At 43.1% G+C, this 20,191-nt stretch overlaps 1 protein-coding gene across 2 annotated transcripts; it reads left to right on the forward strand.

Annotated features, from left to right (window-relative positions):
- Window positions 1–9,721: 9,721 nt before the first annotated feature.
- LOC124171790 lies at window positions 9,722–12,422 on the forward strand. Of its 2 annotated transcripts, none has more exons than XR_006867965.1 (2): window positions 9,722–11,579; window positions 12,038–12,422. XR_006867965.1 is itself a non-coding variant. In XM_046551109.1 (2 exons), exons 1-2 carry the CDS (start codon window positions 9,955–9,957, stop codon window positions 12,075–12,077), a joined length of 1,479 nt encoding a protein of 492 aa, XP_046407065.1. In that variant the 5' UTR covers window positions 9,722–9,954; the 3' UTR covers window positions 12,078–12,422. The 2 variants fall into 2 exon arrangements, 1 of the variants encoding a protein (XP_046407065.1); XM_046551109.1 differs by having other exon boundaries at window positions 9,722–11,393.
- The last annotated feature ends 7,769 nt before the right edge of the window (window positions 12,423–20,191 follow it).

The following is a 20,191-nucleotide window of genomic DNA, read 5'->3' on the forward strand; positions in this document are numbered from 1 at the left end:
ATCTCTGGCTTCTCACCCGTGCACCCGATCGTGCAAGAAATACACTCTCTCCTGCTGACCCTTACGAAAAAGGGTTTGAATATCCGTTTTCTGTGGGTACCGGGACATGAGGGGATAGCCGGGAATGAGATAGCAGACGCTATGGCCAAGGAAGCTCTGAGTAACGAAGATCTTGTCTCAACGCTGGTTCCCTACGAGGACTTAAGAGCATCTCTAAGAAATACGGTATTTGAAAAATGGAGGGAGTCGTGGAGGATTCTTAACCTTTTCCCTACCGTACACGTATATATACGTGTGGACGTTTCCTGACCCGGGAGACCACGGACGTATATATACGTGTGAGAGCTTCCCGGTCAAGAAAACGAAACCCGTATATATACGTTTTCTAGCTCTCCCCCTTTCAGGAAGGTCGTGGGTTTGGGTCGCCTTTGTCTCGGGACCCAACGCTTCGGGGTTTAGGATTAACCCTCCGAATCCGGGAGCAGGTACCCGGACCCTTCGTCTTTTATAACCCCTCTCAGCGGTAAGGGACAGCGGTCATACAATTGTTTATAGAGTCAAATTTCGAAATAAATATTTGTTCATTTCTCAAGAAATATAAACTAAGAATTGAATTGTTTGTCTTTTGAGCCACGTTTAGAATTTTTAAACGAAATTCTACAACAAATATTAACTTATATCTCGAGTTATGTATAAACATCAACATGGAAATTGTTGCTGCGTTAAATGCTTTGATAATGGCCTTAGAACTTCGTTTAAAATTTGACAATGCTCAGATAAAAATGAGGAATTATATTCTATGTCTGTAATTTACGTGCAAGCAACAATTATTCATTTGCTAAATACATGTAAGCAATACATAAGTTGACCGCGAACCAATGCCGCAGGTATGGTCGTAAACCCGGAAAGGAGGGAGCACAACTACTCTCGGAGTCTGAGATAATGCAGAGTCCCACCGTGGAGGGGTCGAAAAAGGTTCAGCGAGACCCTTCTTAACGAATGCCCTCCAAAAATGCTCCGTACCACGAGAAAGAAGAGTCTCTTGGGGCTCGGTACAGCAGTCAAGCTAAGACGAAAACTCCGCGGTCTCGAAAGGGTTAATAATAACAAGCTCCGTGGCATCATGGACATAGTAGCAGCGTGGCCCTCCTCAGCTCGTAGTAATCGGAGAGAGGAAGTAGTACTAACACGATTGAGGATAGGGCACAGCCCCCTGACCCATGCGTATCTCTTTACTGAAGAGTAGGAACCTCCCCAATGTGAGGATTGTGAGTGTCCATTAACCCTACACTGCATGGTGTGCCATATATGGCACAGCTTATTTAATGGCTTGCACTGCGGGAATTATTCTAGATACTGGCTTGAAATTTTCAAGCCCTATTGCCTGTAGTCTGCTAAAAATCATGAAGTCCAATGGCTACCGCTACTTTGCAGCACCATTGTTTCATGTACTCATATCTATGTGAATGCGTCAAAATTTTTTTTTGCAATTTTTTAACATTTTTACTTTCTTATAAATTGTAGTTCTAGCAAACACAGGCAGCCAAAATAATTTAATTATTGATAAGATATGTGTATCCTATATTTCTGGTAGTTTTAATAGCACCAAAGTATTTGGTTGATGCGTAAAAGTTCTTATAAGTATCTGTGCCTGATATGGCACACCATGCAGTGGTGGTCCTTTTTAGTTTTCGAGTGATTTCTTCGTCACTGGCCTAATGATATGTAGGTATGCTACCTTTTTGTTCGATAGTGACGGTCTGATACCAGCACCGTGATTTAGTGCACTTCGTTGCATAGCTGGGAAATATATGTTCTGCATAGTTTTTGCTTTATTTTCCCATTGAAGAGTGCTTCCTGTGGGTACAAGTAGCCGAAGCATATAAGTGAGGTTCCTCAGTGAATACTGAAATAATGTTGATTTGAATTATTCAAAAGTAATTTTTTCATGCATGGGCAATTATTATAACAGTGAGTGCACATATTTGTTGCCATTTAATGTTGACAATTTTTCGAATGGGCGAGGCTTACATGGACCTGCCAAAGTTGGTTTTTTTCATGGTACCAGTGGGCTATACCTATATTATGTTACTCTTCCAACTCCATTATGGATAACAGTACTAATTTTTACTATCCTACCCCTCCAATGTGTAACGCTGCCTCTAAAAATTAAATCAGTTCAAATATCTTTGAACGACATTCCCACTACATCGATGACCCCTGTGACGTCACCAGATAGCTATTTCATCTGCGAGATGGATAAAAAGAAGTAAATTTTGTGGCATAATTAATCGTAACATTGTAGATGCAGTGGTTCAGTTACATTGAATTAAAATAGAAGATTGGCCAACATGAAACACTCCTTTCACCTTTTTGTGTTCAATTTTACGGTATTTATTACGCTTGGCCCGTAAGCAAATAATAGAAAGAAAATTTTATGGAAAAGTAAGATGAAGGCTCGAACAAAAAAATCCTCCCGTGTATTTCTTTCTCCCTTAAATTCAATGTAGGAAAACATGAAATTTTTCACCTAATTCACGAGTTGGTGTCTTCATTGTATTTTCTGAATCATGTAATCGTTTTTGTGGGTAGTAATATCTGTAGGGGAGCTATAGCTAGCAGTGGCGGATCCAGTATAGGGACAAGGGGGGTAGGTGCAGTCCTAGGGCGTGACTAGGGGGTCACAGCGCACTAGGTGGGGTCTGAAAGGTACAAAAATTTCTCTCCTGTTCTGAATTCGACAACTGAACAACATATATCAAATTTTTACAAAATTACTAAAATTTAGTGTATATTGTGTACTATATCTCTGGATCCTCCACTGATTGCTAGCGAGAATATAAACAATCCTAGACAAATGCATAAGATCAAGGAGTAGCTGAGAAGCGGCAACGAGCTTGGAGCGGCAACGTGCTGTTAACCTCATCAACTTTTGTGCGAGAGGGTGAAGATCGTCAAGTTTTGGTCGAAATAACTCGAGAAGTAGGTGAAGCTTTTGTAAACGGAAAAATTAAGATCCCTCCACATCTAAAAATTTATCACAGTAAAGGTACAAATAAAGGTAAACGAGCTTTGAAACTTTTATCGTCTTGAAGAAATACAGCATGAATCAATAACGATAATGCATAATATTATTAATATTATTATTATCCCTTAATGTAAATTAAATTCAATGTAGGAAAACAAATCTTTTTTAATTCTTTCAAATATGATTTGCAATGGAATTTTAAGGCTAATGATTTGTTGAACGATTAAGTCATTTTAGTGAGCATGTGAACTTTTTTGAACTATTCCACTATTAAGGATTTTAGCAGTTTATCTCTTTTTCAATATTTGTGCACTTGGCTATGAGTTATTCTCATATATTCCCACCTGTATCTTACTTCACCTACGGTATTGATTGAAACTAATTCTTCGTAATTACTCACATAAATGCCAATCCCAACCACAAGAAACAAAAGGGAAAAAAACGCTACCGTCCTAAACACCCTATCAAATCCACCGCGGGATTAATGTTTTCGCCTTTTCAATGCTGGTCTCACCCACAGAAATCGATGCCCGCTCTTGTACAAACTTCGTATCTAACTCAGAGAAAAGAACCCTCTACCCTTGGAAAAAGTATTTTAATTTAATTTGAATTTTGCACCTACATTTTCGGATGAATGCATTTGGTAGTTGGCGTGGCAGGAGCACTTGCATCCAGGTGAAGTCTGATCGGAGTATTGGCGGGAAGTGGCCGTCTTCTGTTTGTAGTACTCTCTCTGCTGTTGTCGCCTCATTCCATTAATGATTATGTGCGTCAACCTAAGTAGTAGCTCCTCTCTTATTATGGGCTGCGGTTGTTCCCACAGCTGGTCGTTTTCTGGCTCTTCCCTCATGTACTCGTACACGTAGTCCAGGAGTATCTCAACTTCCCCAATAGCCTCGCCTCCCCAAGCCCTGTCCACCAGCACCAGGAGATAATTCAGCGGCACTTCAGAGATTCTCAGACTTTCTGCGGGCCGCCTCGGTGCTGGGGGATCGGCTGCATACCTGTTACCAGGCATCGAACCGTTACCTTGTTCCCATTCTTCTGTGGGCCCATGTTGGCATGGATGCCTGAAATCCAACATCAGCTTGGAAGCGATTATTCTTTGCGTGGGTACAGCAAAAATCCATCTGCTCAGCCGGCTCAAAAGGACGGTAGAAGGTTCTACTTTGTTGTGATGGAATGTAGTTTTCGTTTCTAACATCACCTTCGGTATGAAGATGAGGGTTTTCGCGACCCATTATATGGGTCCTGTATTCCATCTGCTCAACCGCCTCAAAGGTATGGTCGTAGGTTTCTTGTGATGGAATGTAGTTTTCGTTTATAAGATCACCTTCGGTATGATGGTATGGGTTCTCGTAGTACATGCTATTGTCCCATTCCTGTCTATTATCTTCAGCTAACATATAAGGATAGCAATTGGCGTCAACACACTCTGATGGGATACAATTTGGCTTTGAAAAATCCCCTTCGCCACGGCAAAAAGCGTCATTGCATCCCATGCTTATGTTACAGCACAACATTTTCTTCACAGGCGGCATATCAGAATATTCCAAGTCATAAACATGCTCTGGTGAGATGCGGCGAGCATTAATAACGTTACCGTTCCCACGAAAGGAAGGATTCTCGCTACCAATTGCATTTTTTCCGTCCATTCTTTTATTCTCGGCTGGAAGAACTCGATAGTTGCCGGAATAAATGCATTCCTTGGCGACGTCGATTGGATATACGGCATCTCCTTCGCCGTGGAAGTGTCTATCCGTTCTGACATTCTCTCCAGCTATTCTCTTCCCATCTGACCTTTTTAAGCCATCGGCTTGTCTTGGTGGATAGTTGCGTTCATTTATTTCGTGGACTTTGACGTTGAGGTTCCCATTTTTGTAACCCTTGCCGTTAACTAAGCTTTCTATCCTCCGTTCACATGGCACAAAATAATGATATGAATTGCCAGGAATTTTTGGTTGGGAACGTTGACAATTCACCACCTCAGATTCAACACAGATACATGTTATAGTATCAACTCTTTTTTCGCGCCTGCCTTTTTCCCTTGTTAAATCATCTTTTACTTTGAGGCACTCACTTTTACGACCATTCCTGCCTCCTATTTTCTGTTCAGTTGGAACGGCAGAATTATTAAATGTGCCACGGTTTACATGCTCGGAATGGATTGAATTTATTTTCTCACCTTCGGCATCCAGACTAACCTTCGCGTTACTCCTATCATCGTTGTATACTTCTCTTTTCGTTTCAGCCGCCTTTGAAAGACGGTTTGTGTTACCAGGCGAGATGCCACTAGCGAGAAAAGGATCTGATGTCACTGGGTGGTCTTGATCACCCCCTATTTTTACCAAATTTCCACCATCACCTCCCTCTCCGATGAGTTCTGAACCCAAAGCGCCGCTCAAGTCTTCTCCAATGCCTGCCGCGACCAGCAATTCCTCCTCGGTGCCTTCGCAGTACGTTTCCGAACACGGGGGCACTGGCTCCCCTGGCTTTGGGGGATTCGTGTACTTGCGTATGCCCGTGAGAGTTCCGGATGCCATGTCATTGAGGAGCAGGGACAGGTGGATGTTTCGCCTCTCCTTTTCATCCAGAGTGTTGACAGTCGCTCCGATCAGATAAATCAACCACTTTTCTGCCTGTTTGCGAAGATCGTCGGGAATTTTAATCAAGATAGGTTGAACGTGCTCCAGGTGGACAATATACTCTTTATCCAGCCTCTCCTCCAGGATGATACCCATCACACTTCCAGAGACGCTCGATGTGACTTTCTTTAAAAATCGTTCCATAGCGTACGCGCTGGATTACATAGACGGCGAGATCTGCTCTTTGGCATCAACTCCAAATCCACGGAATGGATTAGATTATGAGATTCAATTGCAGGAAATAAATGCAATATTGTAAGAGACAGAAACAGCAGAGTCACTTCCGTTCCCACCCTTTTCACGCCTCAACCCATCACCTACACTCTCTTTCATATTCCTTCCCAAGTTTCTGCCTTTGCGAAGGGTCGGATCGCTTTACCTCCGCGTATCCAGTGGCTGCTCCAACCTCCCGTGGGAAACTGCAGATCTTAGTGAAAGAAACACGATGGCTGAGGAGGGAGAAGGAGGAGGAGGGGAGGTCAGCGAAGGCGGGCTGTGGAGACGCGGTCGTGGGTAGTCGGACGCGTGGTGGCGTAATGTAAACGAGTAGAACAATAAAATCATCTCTCCGTAGTGTATGAGTTTCCTTTCAAAAATCCCTGCCAATTGATCGGCGTCACCCCTTAGAGCATCGGGGGTCTTACACTGGTGTCAGAAGTGGGATAATTGGCATATTTTTGGAAGGACTCATTGATTACGATGGCGGCGAGAGTGAGCCTGGGAGGCCAGGAGATGGATTGGCAGCAGGCCATCACAGAGATGAGCAAGAAATTACGCGAGCTCGAAGCGGATAACGAGAGACTTCGGCGGACGGGGACAGCTGCTGGGGAGGAAGGCGGGCGGAAAAACTTCGGCTTGCTTTCGGCGACTGAAGCGTTCTCGGGAAGACCGGAAGAGTCCGTAACGGCCTTTTTAGACAAAGTGGAACGCGCAGCCGATTTGGGGGGCCTCTCTGACGCCGACAAACTGAATGCAACGATCCTGAAGTTGAACGGGGAAGCGGCCGAATTTTATCATAGCAAGGAAGAGTGCCGAGGGGCCGCGTCGTTCGAGGAACTAAAAGCGCAGCTCTTGCAGCGGTACCGAACGAAACGGAGTACCCGTTTTTTTCGGGAGCTGTTAGCCAACATAAGAAGGGGCGCTGGAGAAGACTTGGAAGCCTTCGCAGACAGGGTGCGAAAAATCAACAGCCAGACGTATGACGTGGCCGGGCCCGCGGAGCATGCCGCCGCGACGCGCTATGAGGCAGATCAGCGCGCCCTTGACGCCTTCCTTAATGGTCTCTCAGGGGAAGTGGGCAGACAGTGCCGGCTGACGTCGCCTCAAAATTTTGACGAGGCGGTCGAGGCCGCCATTAGGATCGAGGAGGTGGAGAGGCGCCCCTTGAGAGAGGAGCCTGCGAGCCGCCATGTCTTCCGGGCTCCAAGGGAAGGTAAATGCTTTAACTGTGGCGAGATGGGGCACATGGCGAGGGAGTGCCGAAATCGGAGGCGCTGCTTCAACTGTGGAGGTGAGGGCCACATCGCCCGGGAATGCAGACGGAGGCAGCAGACTACGGAGTTAAACGACGGCGGGGCCGGCAACGCCGCCAATTCCGGCCCCTACTAGATGTCTTCCTTCCGAGGGTGGAGAAAAGAGGCGGACCTATGGATTTGGTGGCGGTGGTGAGCATCGGGGGAAGAAGGGCCAGGTTCCTGTGTGACACCGGCGCTCAGGTATCCCTCGTGTGCAGTGATGTGTGTGGGAATGAGGGTATTAAACGGTCCCCTTATCGCGTGAGGGGCATTACTGGTGATGTGGTGAAAAGTTTTGGGGAAAAGGTTATTGAATTTTTTGTAAACGTTGTTCAATATAAGTGTTGTATGCAAGTTGTGAGTGAACTAGGGGATTACGAGGGGATATTAGGTTTAGATTTCCTAGAAAAGTTAGGTTGCTGTATAAACATTAAACAGGGAACACTCTCCGTAGGGAATGAGACCTGGGGTTTGAGGGGCAACCACGGGGAACAAGCGAATGTAGGAATAATGAAAGAAATCCGAAAGCGGAGTGACACGGGGTTTTTAATCCGGTCAATAGAGACAGAAATATTGCCGGGTAGATGTGAAAAACTAATTAGTGTCAATGTACCTGACCTACAAATCCCTATCGGCGCTGATATCCTTATCGAACCAAACTTTGAGGATCTGGAGGGCTGTGTAGTGGCTAGAAGCATGTCAAGAGTGAATGAAAACCGTGAAGTAATTGTTCAAGTAGCTAACTTCAACGAAGGAGAGGTAACGCTAAGGAAGGGAACAATTTTAGCTTCCGCTACACAATGGGAAGATAGAGGGGCGGAAGAGGAAGCTGATTGGGGTCCGCGAGTGCATGCGGTGCGGCGTTGCGAGGGCGAAGTCTGTTTTGCGGATAAACTTGTGCATTTAAACTGCGGGGAACGTGACGCTCTATTGCCAATTCTTGAGGAATATAAGGATCTGTTTGCCGGTAAGGGTCTTCCACCGCCGACAAAATTGGTGACACATCATATTCCAACGTCTAGCGAAAGGCCAATCTATAGGAAGGCATACCGCACGCCATTCCACCAGAAGGAAATAGTCGATAGGCTAGTGAGGGAGCAGTTAGAGGCGGGTGTCATAGTGCCTAGTACCAGCCCCTGGGCCGCCCCAATTGTTGTTGTCCCTAAGAAATCGACTGATGGGAAAGATTCGTATAGGTTTTGCGTAGATTACAGGGCATTAAACGCCATTACGACTCCTGATGTTTATCCCCTGCCGAATATAGTCGAGACCTTGGACTATTTAGGGAATTGCCGATACTTTACTACGATGGACTTAACAAGCGGTTACCATGAAATTCCCATGGACAGAGAGTCACAACCAAAAACGGCATTTAATACGGAGAGCGGGCATTGGGAATATACGCGAATGCCGTTTGGGCTACGCAATGCCCCCGCCAGTTTCCAGCGGCTTATGGACAGCGTTCTGCGCGGGCTGAAACCGGCGCATTGTCTCGTCTATTTAGATGACGTGGTAGTGTTTAGCTCCACAATTGAAGAACATGCAGAACGACTGAGGGCTGTTTTGGAGAGACTGAGAATCGCAGGTTTGACTCTGAAATTTGATAAATGCCACTTTGCCCACGACAAGGTGAATTACTTGGGTCATGTGATAACGAAGGACGGAGTTTTTCCCGATCCATCGAAGCTTTCGGCAGTAAATGAATATCCCACGCCCAGTTGCACGAAGGAACTACAGTCCTTCCTAGGTTTAGCCAATTACTACCGGAGGTTCGTGAAGGACTATGCCAGTATAGCAAAGCCCCTGACGAGACTGCTGAAAAAGGGGGCAACTTTTAGCTGGTCAGACGATTGCGAAGTGGCGATGAGGGAGCTTAAGTCAGCGCTTACTAAAAGCCCTATTCTAGTGTACCCAGATTTCAGAAAAACTTTCATCCTTTCTACGGATGCCTCAAATTATGCCTTAGGCGCGGTTCTATCGCAGGAGATAAACGGAGAAGAGCATCCCGTCGCTTATGCCTCTAGACAATTGAACAGCGCCGAAACAAATTACTCAGCCACGGAGAAGGAACTCCTTGGGGCCGTATGGGCTACGGGACATTTCAGATGTTTTTTATTTGGTCGAAAATTTAAAATCATTACAGACCACGCGGCCCTCAAATGGCTATTGAGTCTTAAGGATCCTAACAGCCGCTTGGTAAGGTGGACGTTGAAATTGAGCGAGTTCGACTATGAAATTATACACAAACCAGGGAAGCTTCATTCAAACGCCGACGCACTCAGTCGGAAGGTACGAACGGTTGAACGAGGGCTATGTGACGAAATAATTGACTATCAGAACGACGACGCCGAATGCAAACGGTTGCGAACGCAGATAGGATTCTTTGTGAAAGGGGGCGTTCTCTATAAGAAAACCAAAGATGGTGAGAAAATAGTGGCCCCCGAGAAATTGAGGAAAGATTTAATTAAAAAACTTCCATGATCATCCATTGTCGGGGCATCTAGGGATCCGGCCTACACTCCAGAGAGTGCGGGCATCATATTGGTGGCGAAATTTAGCGAAGGACATTAAAGAAGCTCTTAGAGACTGCGTCGCATGCCACCGTCGAAGCCCTTACGGGAGAACAAGGGCACCCATTCAGGAATTACCCTCTTCCGATAGACCATTCGATTTCGTTTCTTTGGACACCGTCGGGCCCCTTCCATGTAGTGAGTATGGTAACAAATACATTCTATCTATTATTGATAATTTTTCCCGTTACCTAGAAATGATTCCTTTACCGGACCAAAAGGCGGAGACGATCGCCTCGGCATTCGTGAGAAGGTGGATTCTAAGGTTTGGGGTACCGGTCAAGGTTCTCACGGATCAGGGTGCAAACTATATGTCCGATTTCTTTAAAAAGGTGTGCGAACTAATGAAAATTTCCAGACTTCGCTCTTCTCCTTACCATCCAGAATCGAACGGGAAAGTGGAGAGGGTACATAGAACAATTGCTGGTATACTTAGCCACTACGTTAACGACAAAAACTCGGACTGGGATACGTGGGTCCCGTACGCTGTTCTCTGCTACAATACAAAAATTCATCGCAGTACAGGCTTCTCGCCTCATGAAATCGTTTTCGGGCACGTCATGCGATCTCCCTTCGAGTACTTTGAACCGACATTGGGACAGTTTGACAATAAGTATCTTCAGGGATTGAAAGAGAAATTGGAGACATTACGGAGTAGATGTAAGATCAATGACGCGCGCGCTCGCCGAGAGAGGGCGGCGGTTTTTAACAGGGGGACGAAGGACGTGGCATATGAGTGTGGTCAATACGTCTACCTGAGTGACCCGTGCACGAAGACAGGCGGAGCGAAAAAATTCCATTACCCGTGGAAAGGGCCCTACCTAGTGACGGAAGTGATTCCCCCGTGCAACGTGCGAATTCAACTCCCCTACAGATCTCTTTTGGTGCACAAAAATCGCTTAAAGTTGCATTTAGGTAATTTGCCAACTCTAGGTTTTCCCCCGTGTGGAGAACGTCGTCGAGGAAGACCACGGAAACACCCCCCCACCAAATCAGCGGAAATTGTGCGTGGCCCAGCAAGCCCAATAGGAGACACTCCCTTTTCCCATATTCCCCCTCGCCCTGGTGTCATGTCCCCCCGATCCCATATATTGGCCGAGTCGGAGGACGAAGAACGGTGGGAGGAAATGAGTCAGGTGTCGACATCGTCATTGGAGGGCGGAGAGAGGCAGGAAGCGGCGATCCAAGAGCCCGGATCGCCAATAGCCGAGAGAGAACGAGCAGAAGAGGCCTCCACGCCGGAGAGCACGGAGGAGCAGAGATACCCGTCGACGACCGAGTCGCAAGCAGCTGCCCGGCAAAGGAGCCCTTATCTCCTGAGGCCCCGACCTACCCCGACGCCTCCAGAGCCGTTGGGTGTACGAGAGGGCACTCCCCGTAGAACCCCAGCGAGCTGCCTACCCAGCGAGAGCAGTACTCTAAGAGAGTACGCACATTCCAGTGAAGGCCGTGAAGAAGACGCTAGTGCCCTTGCTTCTCCCATTTCCACACCCCGTACGCCAGCACATACCGCGGAAGTCCGCGGAGACAGCAGGAGTAGCGACGCAGATGACAACATCCTTATCTCTCCAACCCATCCCGCCCGCTCTCCCTATCTTTTGAGGTCGCAAACCGGACCGTCCTCAGAAGGGAAGACGTAAGTGTTAGTGCTTCGGCAGAGAGAATTGTAAGAGAAGAGAAAGCGTAGAGTTCGCATTAGAGCGTAGAGAGAAGAGAAAGAGTAGAGCTGTTTGTTGATATCGTGTGTTGTTATCGTGTGTTTGTTAAGTGGGGCCGCTGTGTACTTTTTTGAACAGCTGGCCGAGAAAGTCATTTAAGATTTGTGAGTAAATTATGTCTTTTCGTGGAACGAACAGTTTTTTTATAGTATGTTACGGAATTTTGAGTTTTCAGTATAATCTACTGGTTGTAATTTTTATGGAGCTGAGCATGTTAAAAAGTGAAAAACTCTGGTTATGAGATGAATTCTAATTAGTGGGAGAGAATCAGGATATTTTTATGCTTCTGATTATGTTTGGGTAGAATTTCAATGAATGAACATTAACGAATGGATGCATTTGCAATGCAGTGTTTGTCAATTTTACGTATAAAACCTTATTTCTCTTTCTCTCTTTGTATTTGCTATTTTAGTGTTTTGCTGGAGGATTTTGTTTTGACTAATTAGTGCCTTGGGGACATATAATGTATTTAGCCTCTGTGTCATCACCGAGTCCACCCATTCCAAGGCTCCTTGTATTTTATTCTTTGTGTTCTCCATTTCCATGTACGGATTTTTCACAGGATTCAATGGGTGAAGCAGACGAGGCCTATAATCAATTAGATTAAAGGCAGTTTGAGGGGAAAGTGATGTAAGAGACAGAAACAGCAGAGTCACTTCCGTTCCCACCCTTTTCACGCCTCAACCCATCACCTACACTTCTTTCATATTCCTTCCCAAGTTTCTGCCTTTGCGAAGGGTCGGATCGCTTTACCTCCGCGTATCCAGTGGCTGCTCCAACCTCCCGTGGGAAACTGCAGAGCTTGGTGAAAGAAACACGATGGCTGAGGAGGGAGAAGGAGGAGGAGGGGAGGTCAGCGAAGGCGGGCTGTGGAGACGCGGTCGTGGGTAGTCGGACGCGTGGTGGCGTAATGTAAACGAGTAGAACAATAAAATCATCTCTCCGTAGTGTATGAGTTTCCTTTCAAAAATCCCTGCCAATTGATCGGCGTCACCCCTTAGAGCATCGGGGGTCTTATTTTCAGGAGCTATTTTCGAACTCTGCTGGTCGAAGTTGGAACTCCGCCGGCTGTAGCTCACTGCAAATCCCTGCGAGATGACTATTTTCTTCCTCTGCTACTCAAGTGATTGATGTTTTGTTCAATGTAGCTGTTTTATTCTGTAACCAGTGCGTTTAAACTTCGTTAATAACACCACAATATGCTTTCGCATCCGCTTTGTATCGCTCGGAAAATCGATAAAATGTCACCGTACGGCTACGTTTTACTGGTTGCCAAGGTGAAATAAAGTATTGTTGCGGTGCCAGATATGCCATCTGCAGGCCTGCGGTAGAATCGCCCTCCGCCACATGCTAAATGCCATTGTTTAGAGCTGAAATCTGTTTGATTCCGGAGAGAATGGATGGAAAATTATGAGTTTTAGAGATTATCACATTCTCTGAATGGTAAAGACCATTTAAATTCACGATTTTTTTAAATAAATTTAAATAAATTTCCTGGATTAGAGAATTTTTGAGCGACCGCGTCCAAAGAGTAGTATTAGACGGTGCAGTCTCCAATGAGGTTAGAGTCACTTCTGGCGTTCCTCAGGGTAGTGTCATTGGCCCACTCCTATTCCTTCTTTATATAAACGACATTGGCGAAGTAGTGCAGAGTAAGTTACGATTATTTGCAGACGACGCTGTAGTTTACAGAGAAATCCGTTCCAGCAAAGATATAGATGAACTAACGAATGACCTTGCTGCTATCCAAGCTTGGTGCGATGCTTGGCAGTTAGAATTAAATTTGGAAAAATGCGTCGTAATGAATTTCTGGAAGAAGAATAACTCCCTACAGCGTAACTATATCATTCGGGGCACCCAGTTAAAGGCAGTTGAATCCGTGAAATATCTAGGGGTTAGACTCAATAATTATCTATCGTGGAATAAACATATTCGAGAAATAACCGGTCAAGCTAATCGTAAAATGGGTTTTGTTAAAAGGATATTAGGAAAGTGCGACGACAAAGTGAGAGAAATTAGCTACTTTTCCCTCGTTAGGCCACATCTGGAATACGCTGCTAGTGTTTGGGACCCTCATGATAAAGGCTTAATAACAGAGTTAGAACGTGTGCAAAGAAGAGCTGCCAGGTATGTGAAAGGTCGTTACGATAGTCTTGTTAGTGTAACTGACCTCTTAGATAAACTCGGATGGGAATCTCTGTCGGACCGTAGATTGAAAAATAGACTAAACCTTTTAGATAAATTCAAGAGCAGTGTCTTTTCTGACGAAGTTAACCATATCTTGCGGACGCCAACGTTCTACGGAAGATCAGATCATATAAATAAAATAAGAGAGATGGATTGCAAAACAGACAGATTCCGAATGTCATTTTTTCCACGATCAATAAGAGATTATAACGGCAGCAATAGAAATCGTAAATAGATTGCATGACTTTTAGTGTAGCCTACTAACCTATGTAAAACTTTATGCATGTTTCTGAATTTCTATTCTATATTCTATTTCTAACAGCATATAATAGTATAGTTTGTTATTATACGGGACGTTTTTTGGACGGTGTGGTGTGCATGTGGGAGTCCAAATGCATGCTGCATGCATCACCCCCTGCCAAACACCCTAGAGGTGGCTCGCAGGGTATTATTTTTTATTTTTTTATTCCCAAACCTCCGAATACAGCTCTCATAAGCCATTTTAAATCGGGGTATTCAACAAAGTCAACAATGAAACATACACGAACAACCATGCCCTGGATAAGGGAAACTTACCCAGGCGGGACTCGAACCCGCGACCTCATGTTCGGCAGGCGAATACTTTACCCCGCCGCCACCGAGGCCGGCGAAGATGTAGATGTAGAATAGTAATCAAGATATGCCAATTTGCATTTTTGCTACCATACTCGCATAGAAGTTTCGACTATCCTGACATGTGTATTGAAATGTTCGCAATTCCATTAATATAACTTCCATTCAATGGCCATTCCCTTCATTCTGTCTTCCCCACTTTACCCGTCGATTCGAAACTGCATAAGTTACAGCAGCTCCATACATTTAAAGAATACGCAGGTTCCATATATATCGACTGTGAGACGACACACAAATAATATATCCATTTGGCATTATAAGGAATACAAACATATACCCAATCACCAAGTTTCATCGCTCCATCGGTAATCCTCATCAGATTATGCTATTTAGCGTTTTTGGTATAATAATCGAATCGAACTATCGATTATTATGACACTTGTCCTGTAATATCCGCAAACCTAATGACTTAAATTCCAGTCTATGGTCATCCACTACATAATTAGTGGTAACGTATGCCCGTGGAATGAAATCCTAAATGTTATATCCATTCGATACATTTTAAGAAAACGCAGATTCGATGTATATCGAATGTGAGACTATATACAGTTGATATTCCCAGTGTACATCATGACGATTACCAAGATGTACCCATTTACCAAATTTCGTCGGTGTAACGAAAATACTTATCAAGTTAAGCCAATTTACTTATTTGGTATAATAATCGAATCGAACTTTCGATTATACTGACACCTGTACAGTTATATGCGCAATGCTATTGATTCAAATTTCATTCTATGGTCATCCACCACATATTTCCTACTCAACTTTCCCCGTGGATGTTAAATCCTATGTGGTATAGCAATTCGATATATTTTTAGAAAATGAAGATTCGATATATATCGAATGTGAGACTACATACAGTTCATACTCCCAGTGTACATCATGAGGAATACCAAGATGTACTCATTTACCAAATTTCGTTGGTGTAACGAAAATTCTTATCAAGTTATGCCAAGTAACTTATTTTGTATAATATTCGAATCGAACTTTCGATTGTACTGACACCGTTACGCTGGATTACGCAATTCCATTGGTTTAAAATCCATTAGGTGGTCATTCTACATGCTATGCTGGCACATCTATCCCCAGCGATGAATATTCCAAGTACTTATTACCATTCGATAAAATACAATAAAACTTAGATTTGATATATATCGAAAGTTATTCCACCAGCAGTAGTCTGTTTAACATTGCTCAATGAAGAATACCAAGATGTACCATTCCTCCAAATTTCATTGGTCTATCCGAAACACTAAGCAAGTTGTGCTAATTCGCGTTTTTCAATGGCAGTATAGGTCAGCGGAACAGGCAATGGCCGCCCTTACATTAAATTCATATACATATCCATGTGGCATAAGATAATAATTTGAAAACAAAAGAGCAATGCATTTCGAAGAATGGACCGCGATGGTTGATTGGGTATCGTTCCATACTTATCATATTTCTCCCGTCTACTGCCACGCTCCCTCCTATAAGGCGATGCGCGTATTTCTTACCGAGTCCGATCTCGGACGTTTGCCGGGGAGCAAAGGCGGCGAATGCCGGGGACTCAAAAAAATAATTTGGGAAAATTTCGAAATTAAATAATTAATTTACTATTACGAAACATAATTAAAAAATAAAAACTAAAGTATACCGTCCCTACGGTACGCTTTAAAAATTATTTTCGCGAGCTGAATAGCTTAAGCTTGAATCGCCAGCTCTCAAATCGAAATCACATAAGGTCCCGTGTAAATCGATATCTCGAAAACGGTTCGACGTAGGCGCTTTTTTCGCATGTCAAAAAAATCGGCCAAAAAACTAATGTTTCCCATTTGGATCTCGGCCACGTGCGGCGATTTTAAGTGGGTCATATCGGGAATTTATTTTTTTTTCCATAAGAGCCCATGTTAAAGTAGATCGATATATATCGAAAAGTATCGCACTTTTTGGCATTTTCAGATTTTTCCCCTCGATAAATATTTTTTTAGTTTTACCTCAAAAAATTTCAGCTCGATCGGCCTGGTAGTTTGGGCTGCGAATTTGTGTCAATCACACAATCAATGAATCAAATTCCCACTATATCTCTACTACTATATTGGCAATATCTACTTTTTCTCTACGTTTATGTAAAAAATGGGATGAAAACAGTTTCCGCCATTTTGATATATATCTATGGTTATTGATGAAACAAAATCTTTAAACACCCCTTAAATGGAGGAAAAGTGTCAATTAATATGGTATAACAGTTTTGTCCATAAATCTATTCATGAAACCACGGCACGAGGATAAAGTTGGCAGTTTTCAGAAAAAATCGAGGTTGGTCGTTTTTCGCTGAATTTGTTCAACTTTGACCTCACATATACTGTAAAGGTGAAAATACAGGAAAGAAATAATCTGGAAAGTTATGCACAATTTATTTGAGAATATGTATGCGAAGTGAATAAACTTTAAAAGAGATGCCAAATTACATTAACAATACTGATGGTCATCAAAAGAAAAAGTAAGCCGAACGCTCAAATTTCAGCATTATTTTGATTTTTTCAAAATTCACGGTAAACCACGAGGAAAACGAAAATCAATTTAAGAATGTGCATTTTTTTCTTTTCAATGATATATGTAACCATTATCACGAATTTAAATATATACAAGAAAAAAGTTCTGCAGGCATTAATAACGAACCACACATGTATTTTTTATGGAAATGATTCAGGACCCATTCCAGGGTCACATGGACCCTTCGAAAAACTATCCTCACCTTTTTAACTTTTCGTAGACTTACACAAATACTATATATCTAAAATTATTCAATTCGGTCCATCCGTTTTCGAGTTCTAGCGAGACTAACAAACAGTAATTCGTTTTTATTAGTATGTAGATAATGTTTAACAATTTATTTCGTCCATATAAATCAGCTGGCTAATTAAAACTGTCCAGCAGAGAAATATATAAAAGGTAAAATATTCGGATACATTTCTATTTTTTAAATTTATTTTGATTTCGATCTTTATATTAGAGAATCGGTAGTTAAAAAAGTATTTTTATCAGTAGCTGTCAAATGTTAATGGAAGTAGTCAATACTCATTTTTTTTGCTTCCCTTCTACGTGATTTTGTGTTCAGGGATAATATATACTCAAAATTTAAATAATTACAACTTTAATACTTCTATTCTACCCCAAGGGTCGAGAAACATGGTAGCCTCATCACCTCTTAAAGAGTTTATTGTTCCTGTTGCCGAAGTACTGAAAAGACTACTATACGAGTATTACACTTTTGAGCGACAAAAAAACGCCTCAAGTGAACAATTAATCCTGCACCATCAAAAAAGTGAATTTGCTGTTGGCATTGAAGTTTTAGCCTACTCCCTTGGTTTGACGAAGTCGAAAGTTGCAAAGCCTTAAGAAGGATATCTCTTCTGCTTCAGTTAACGTAACTGATATTTTCGAGAACCTAAAAAATAATCGACACGAAGCCGAACTTGAGTTCAACAGTCTGTACGAAAACTCACTTAAAGTAGCAGATGAGCTGGGGCTTTAAATATCAACACAAAGAACACGCATACGTCAAAGAAACGGAATCAACGCGCACGCAGAAAATCCTGAAGAGTATTTCAGGAGGTCAGTCTTCCTACCTTTTATGAATCATTTTATTTCAGAGAGAGATTAAAGATAGACGGCAGAGGTTACTGTGGAGTCTCTCCTTTTGAAGGCCTCACTAAGAGCCCTGGTGTATCATTTGACAAACATCTTACTTGGAAGCAACGAGTACAACAACCAAAAATAACACTTTTATTTACGAAAATTCAACCGTTGACCCAGTAAGGTCACAATCAATGTCATAAGGGTGGCAAAAAGAATAGCATACCAACAAAGGTGTCGATCCATGGGTTTTAAAGGGTGCCTAAGTCAATGATATTATACGATACTAATCCCCGTATTATCCACTGATTGACCTCCAAGGTTAATAAGGAGGTCAAAGATCATTAGAGGTAAATGTGGGACCATCATCACAACCAACGTATCGAACCGTAGGTTTTAAAGGGTGCCAAAGTCGATTTTGCAGTTCATAGATCCATATCGTTGATTTTTTGACCCCCGAAGTCATAATGGGGGTGAAAGGTCATAGAGTTAACGTCGTCACGACAACCAACGACTGGAACCATAGGTTTCAAAGGGTGCCCAGGTCAGTTTTGCAGTTCCTTGATCCGTATTGTCGATTTTTGGAACTTCGAGGGTCGAAATGGAGGTCAAAGGTCATAGAGTTAACCCTCGAGACATCATGACAACCAACGAGTGGAACCATAGGTTTTACACGGTATCCGCATTCGGGATGCAATTGTACGTATAAGCTTGTTAAGGTTTATATTTTGTTTTTCTCTATTTTTTCATCTATTGAGCCTTGCCGTAGTGTTTTTTTTTTCTTCGTACCTCAGTCAAATGATTTTTACTGATTTGTCGTGCACTTGTTAATTATCTCATGGGCCAAATGGCCCACGATCACAAATTAATTGAAATTGAAGGTTTCATTCCCACCAACCTATCAAGATTCGCGATTCGTCAAATGCTGCTACGGGCGTAAAGAAAGCGTTACACGGATGTTAAACGAATTGGGTTGGGAGCCGCTGGAGAGATTGTAGGCTGCACGTTAAGCTTACATTGCTTGAGCAATTGAGAATGGATATTTTTAAGAGTGACACGGAGATCACCATATTAGAGCCCCACTCCATTTTCAGGTCTGACAGAAGCGATAAATTGAGAGAGATAATAGGCGAACGGATAAGTGAGGGAATTCGTTTTTCCACCGCATGAAAAAGGACTTTAATAAATACTAGGCTTAATTTCGTTAGAACATTTGCTTTTCATACGAATACGACGGGTTTCCTGACATCCCCCGCCACACGCCTATTGAGGCTGCTTGCGGGGTAGTATGCAGATGACTATCATTTATCTTTTACTAACGTTTTTTTTATGCTGGCGCTTGGGAGCGCTCACTGTTTTTCTTTTTTTTTTGTATCACACCTTAGACCATATAAGTATCACACCCGTAGACAGCCGCGGAGGACGCTGTCGGAGGATAAGTGAGGGAGGCTGCCACCCCCTCCAACCGCTGAGGGGGGATAGTCGAGGTTTATCAGTTGGTCGGTCACGCACTGGGATTTTGGTTGGAGTTGGGCAGATCCTCATAGCGTCCGGTGAGGCCGGTTAGGATTTTGTGGTTGAGGTTTTCAGTTAGCGTATTCGGCGGTAACCCGAGAATTGTTTCGTTCGTTCCCTTAATCTATATATCATTACTATTTTTTCATATCAACTCTTTGCTTCAAATAGCATCCGCACCTAACAGAGGAGAAAATATTCTTGAAATTTTAAAAAAGAATGGAAAGTTTTCATCTTTAAAAGAGCTGATTGTGATGGGTTTAAGATTCATCTGATAAATGCTTTCCCCGCGTTTCAAGAATCAATATTAAGGTTAAATGTAAAGGGTAGTTGGAAAGCTTTTTTTTCGCTCGTAATTTCGGGAATAAATAGTTACATCCCTAGAAAAATAAGAAAAGAAGGCAGCGAACCGAGATGGTACGACGCGGAGGTGAGAAAATCATTGAGGCGACAGAGAGCGTGTCATGCTAAAATGAAAAAAGTCAGCACGGAGTCATCCGATAATGAACGCGAGTTAATAATTAAAAAATATAGGTTTTTTAAAGCCGCAACGAAGAAAGGGCTCAGGAATGCATTCACTAATTCTAAAAGAAAAACATTAGTAGAGCAGTTGCGGGATAACCCAAAACTATTTTGGTCTTATGTTTGGGAAGTTCAAGAGAAACAAACTACCGTATGTTCGTTGAGAAAAGATAATGGAGATTTGTGGACAAAAAGTTCC

This window comes from Ischnura elegans, chromosome X (assembly GCF_921293095.1).
Source record: "Ischnura elegans chromosome X, ioIscEleg1.1, whole genome shotgun sequence".
In the NCBI taxonomy this organism is placed as follows: Eukaryota; Metazoa; Arthropoda; class Insecta; order Odonata; family Coenagrionidae; genus Ischnura; species Ischnura elegans.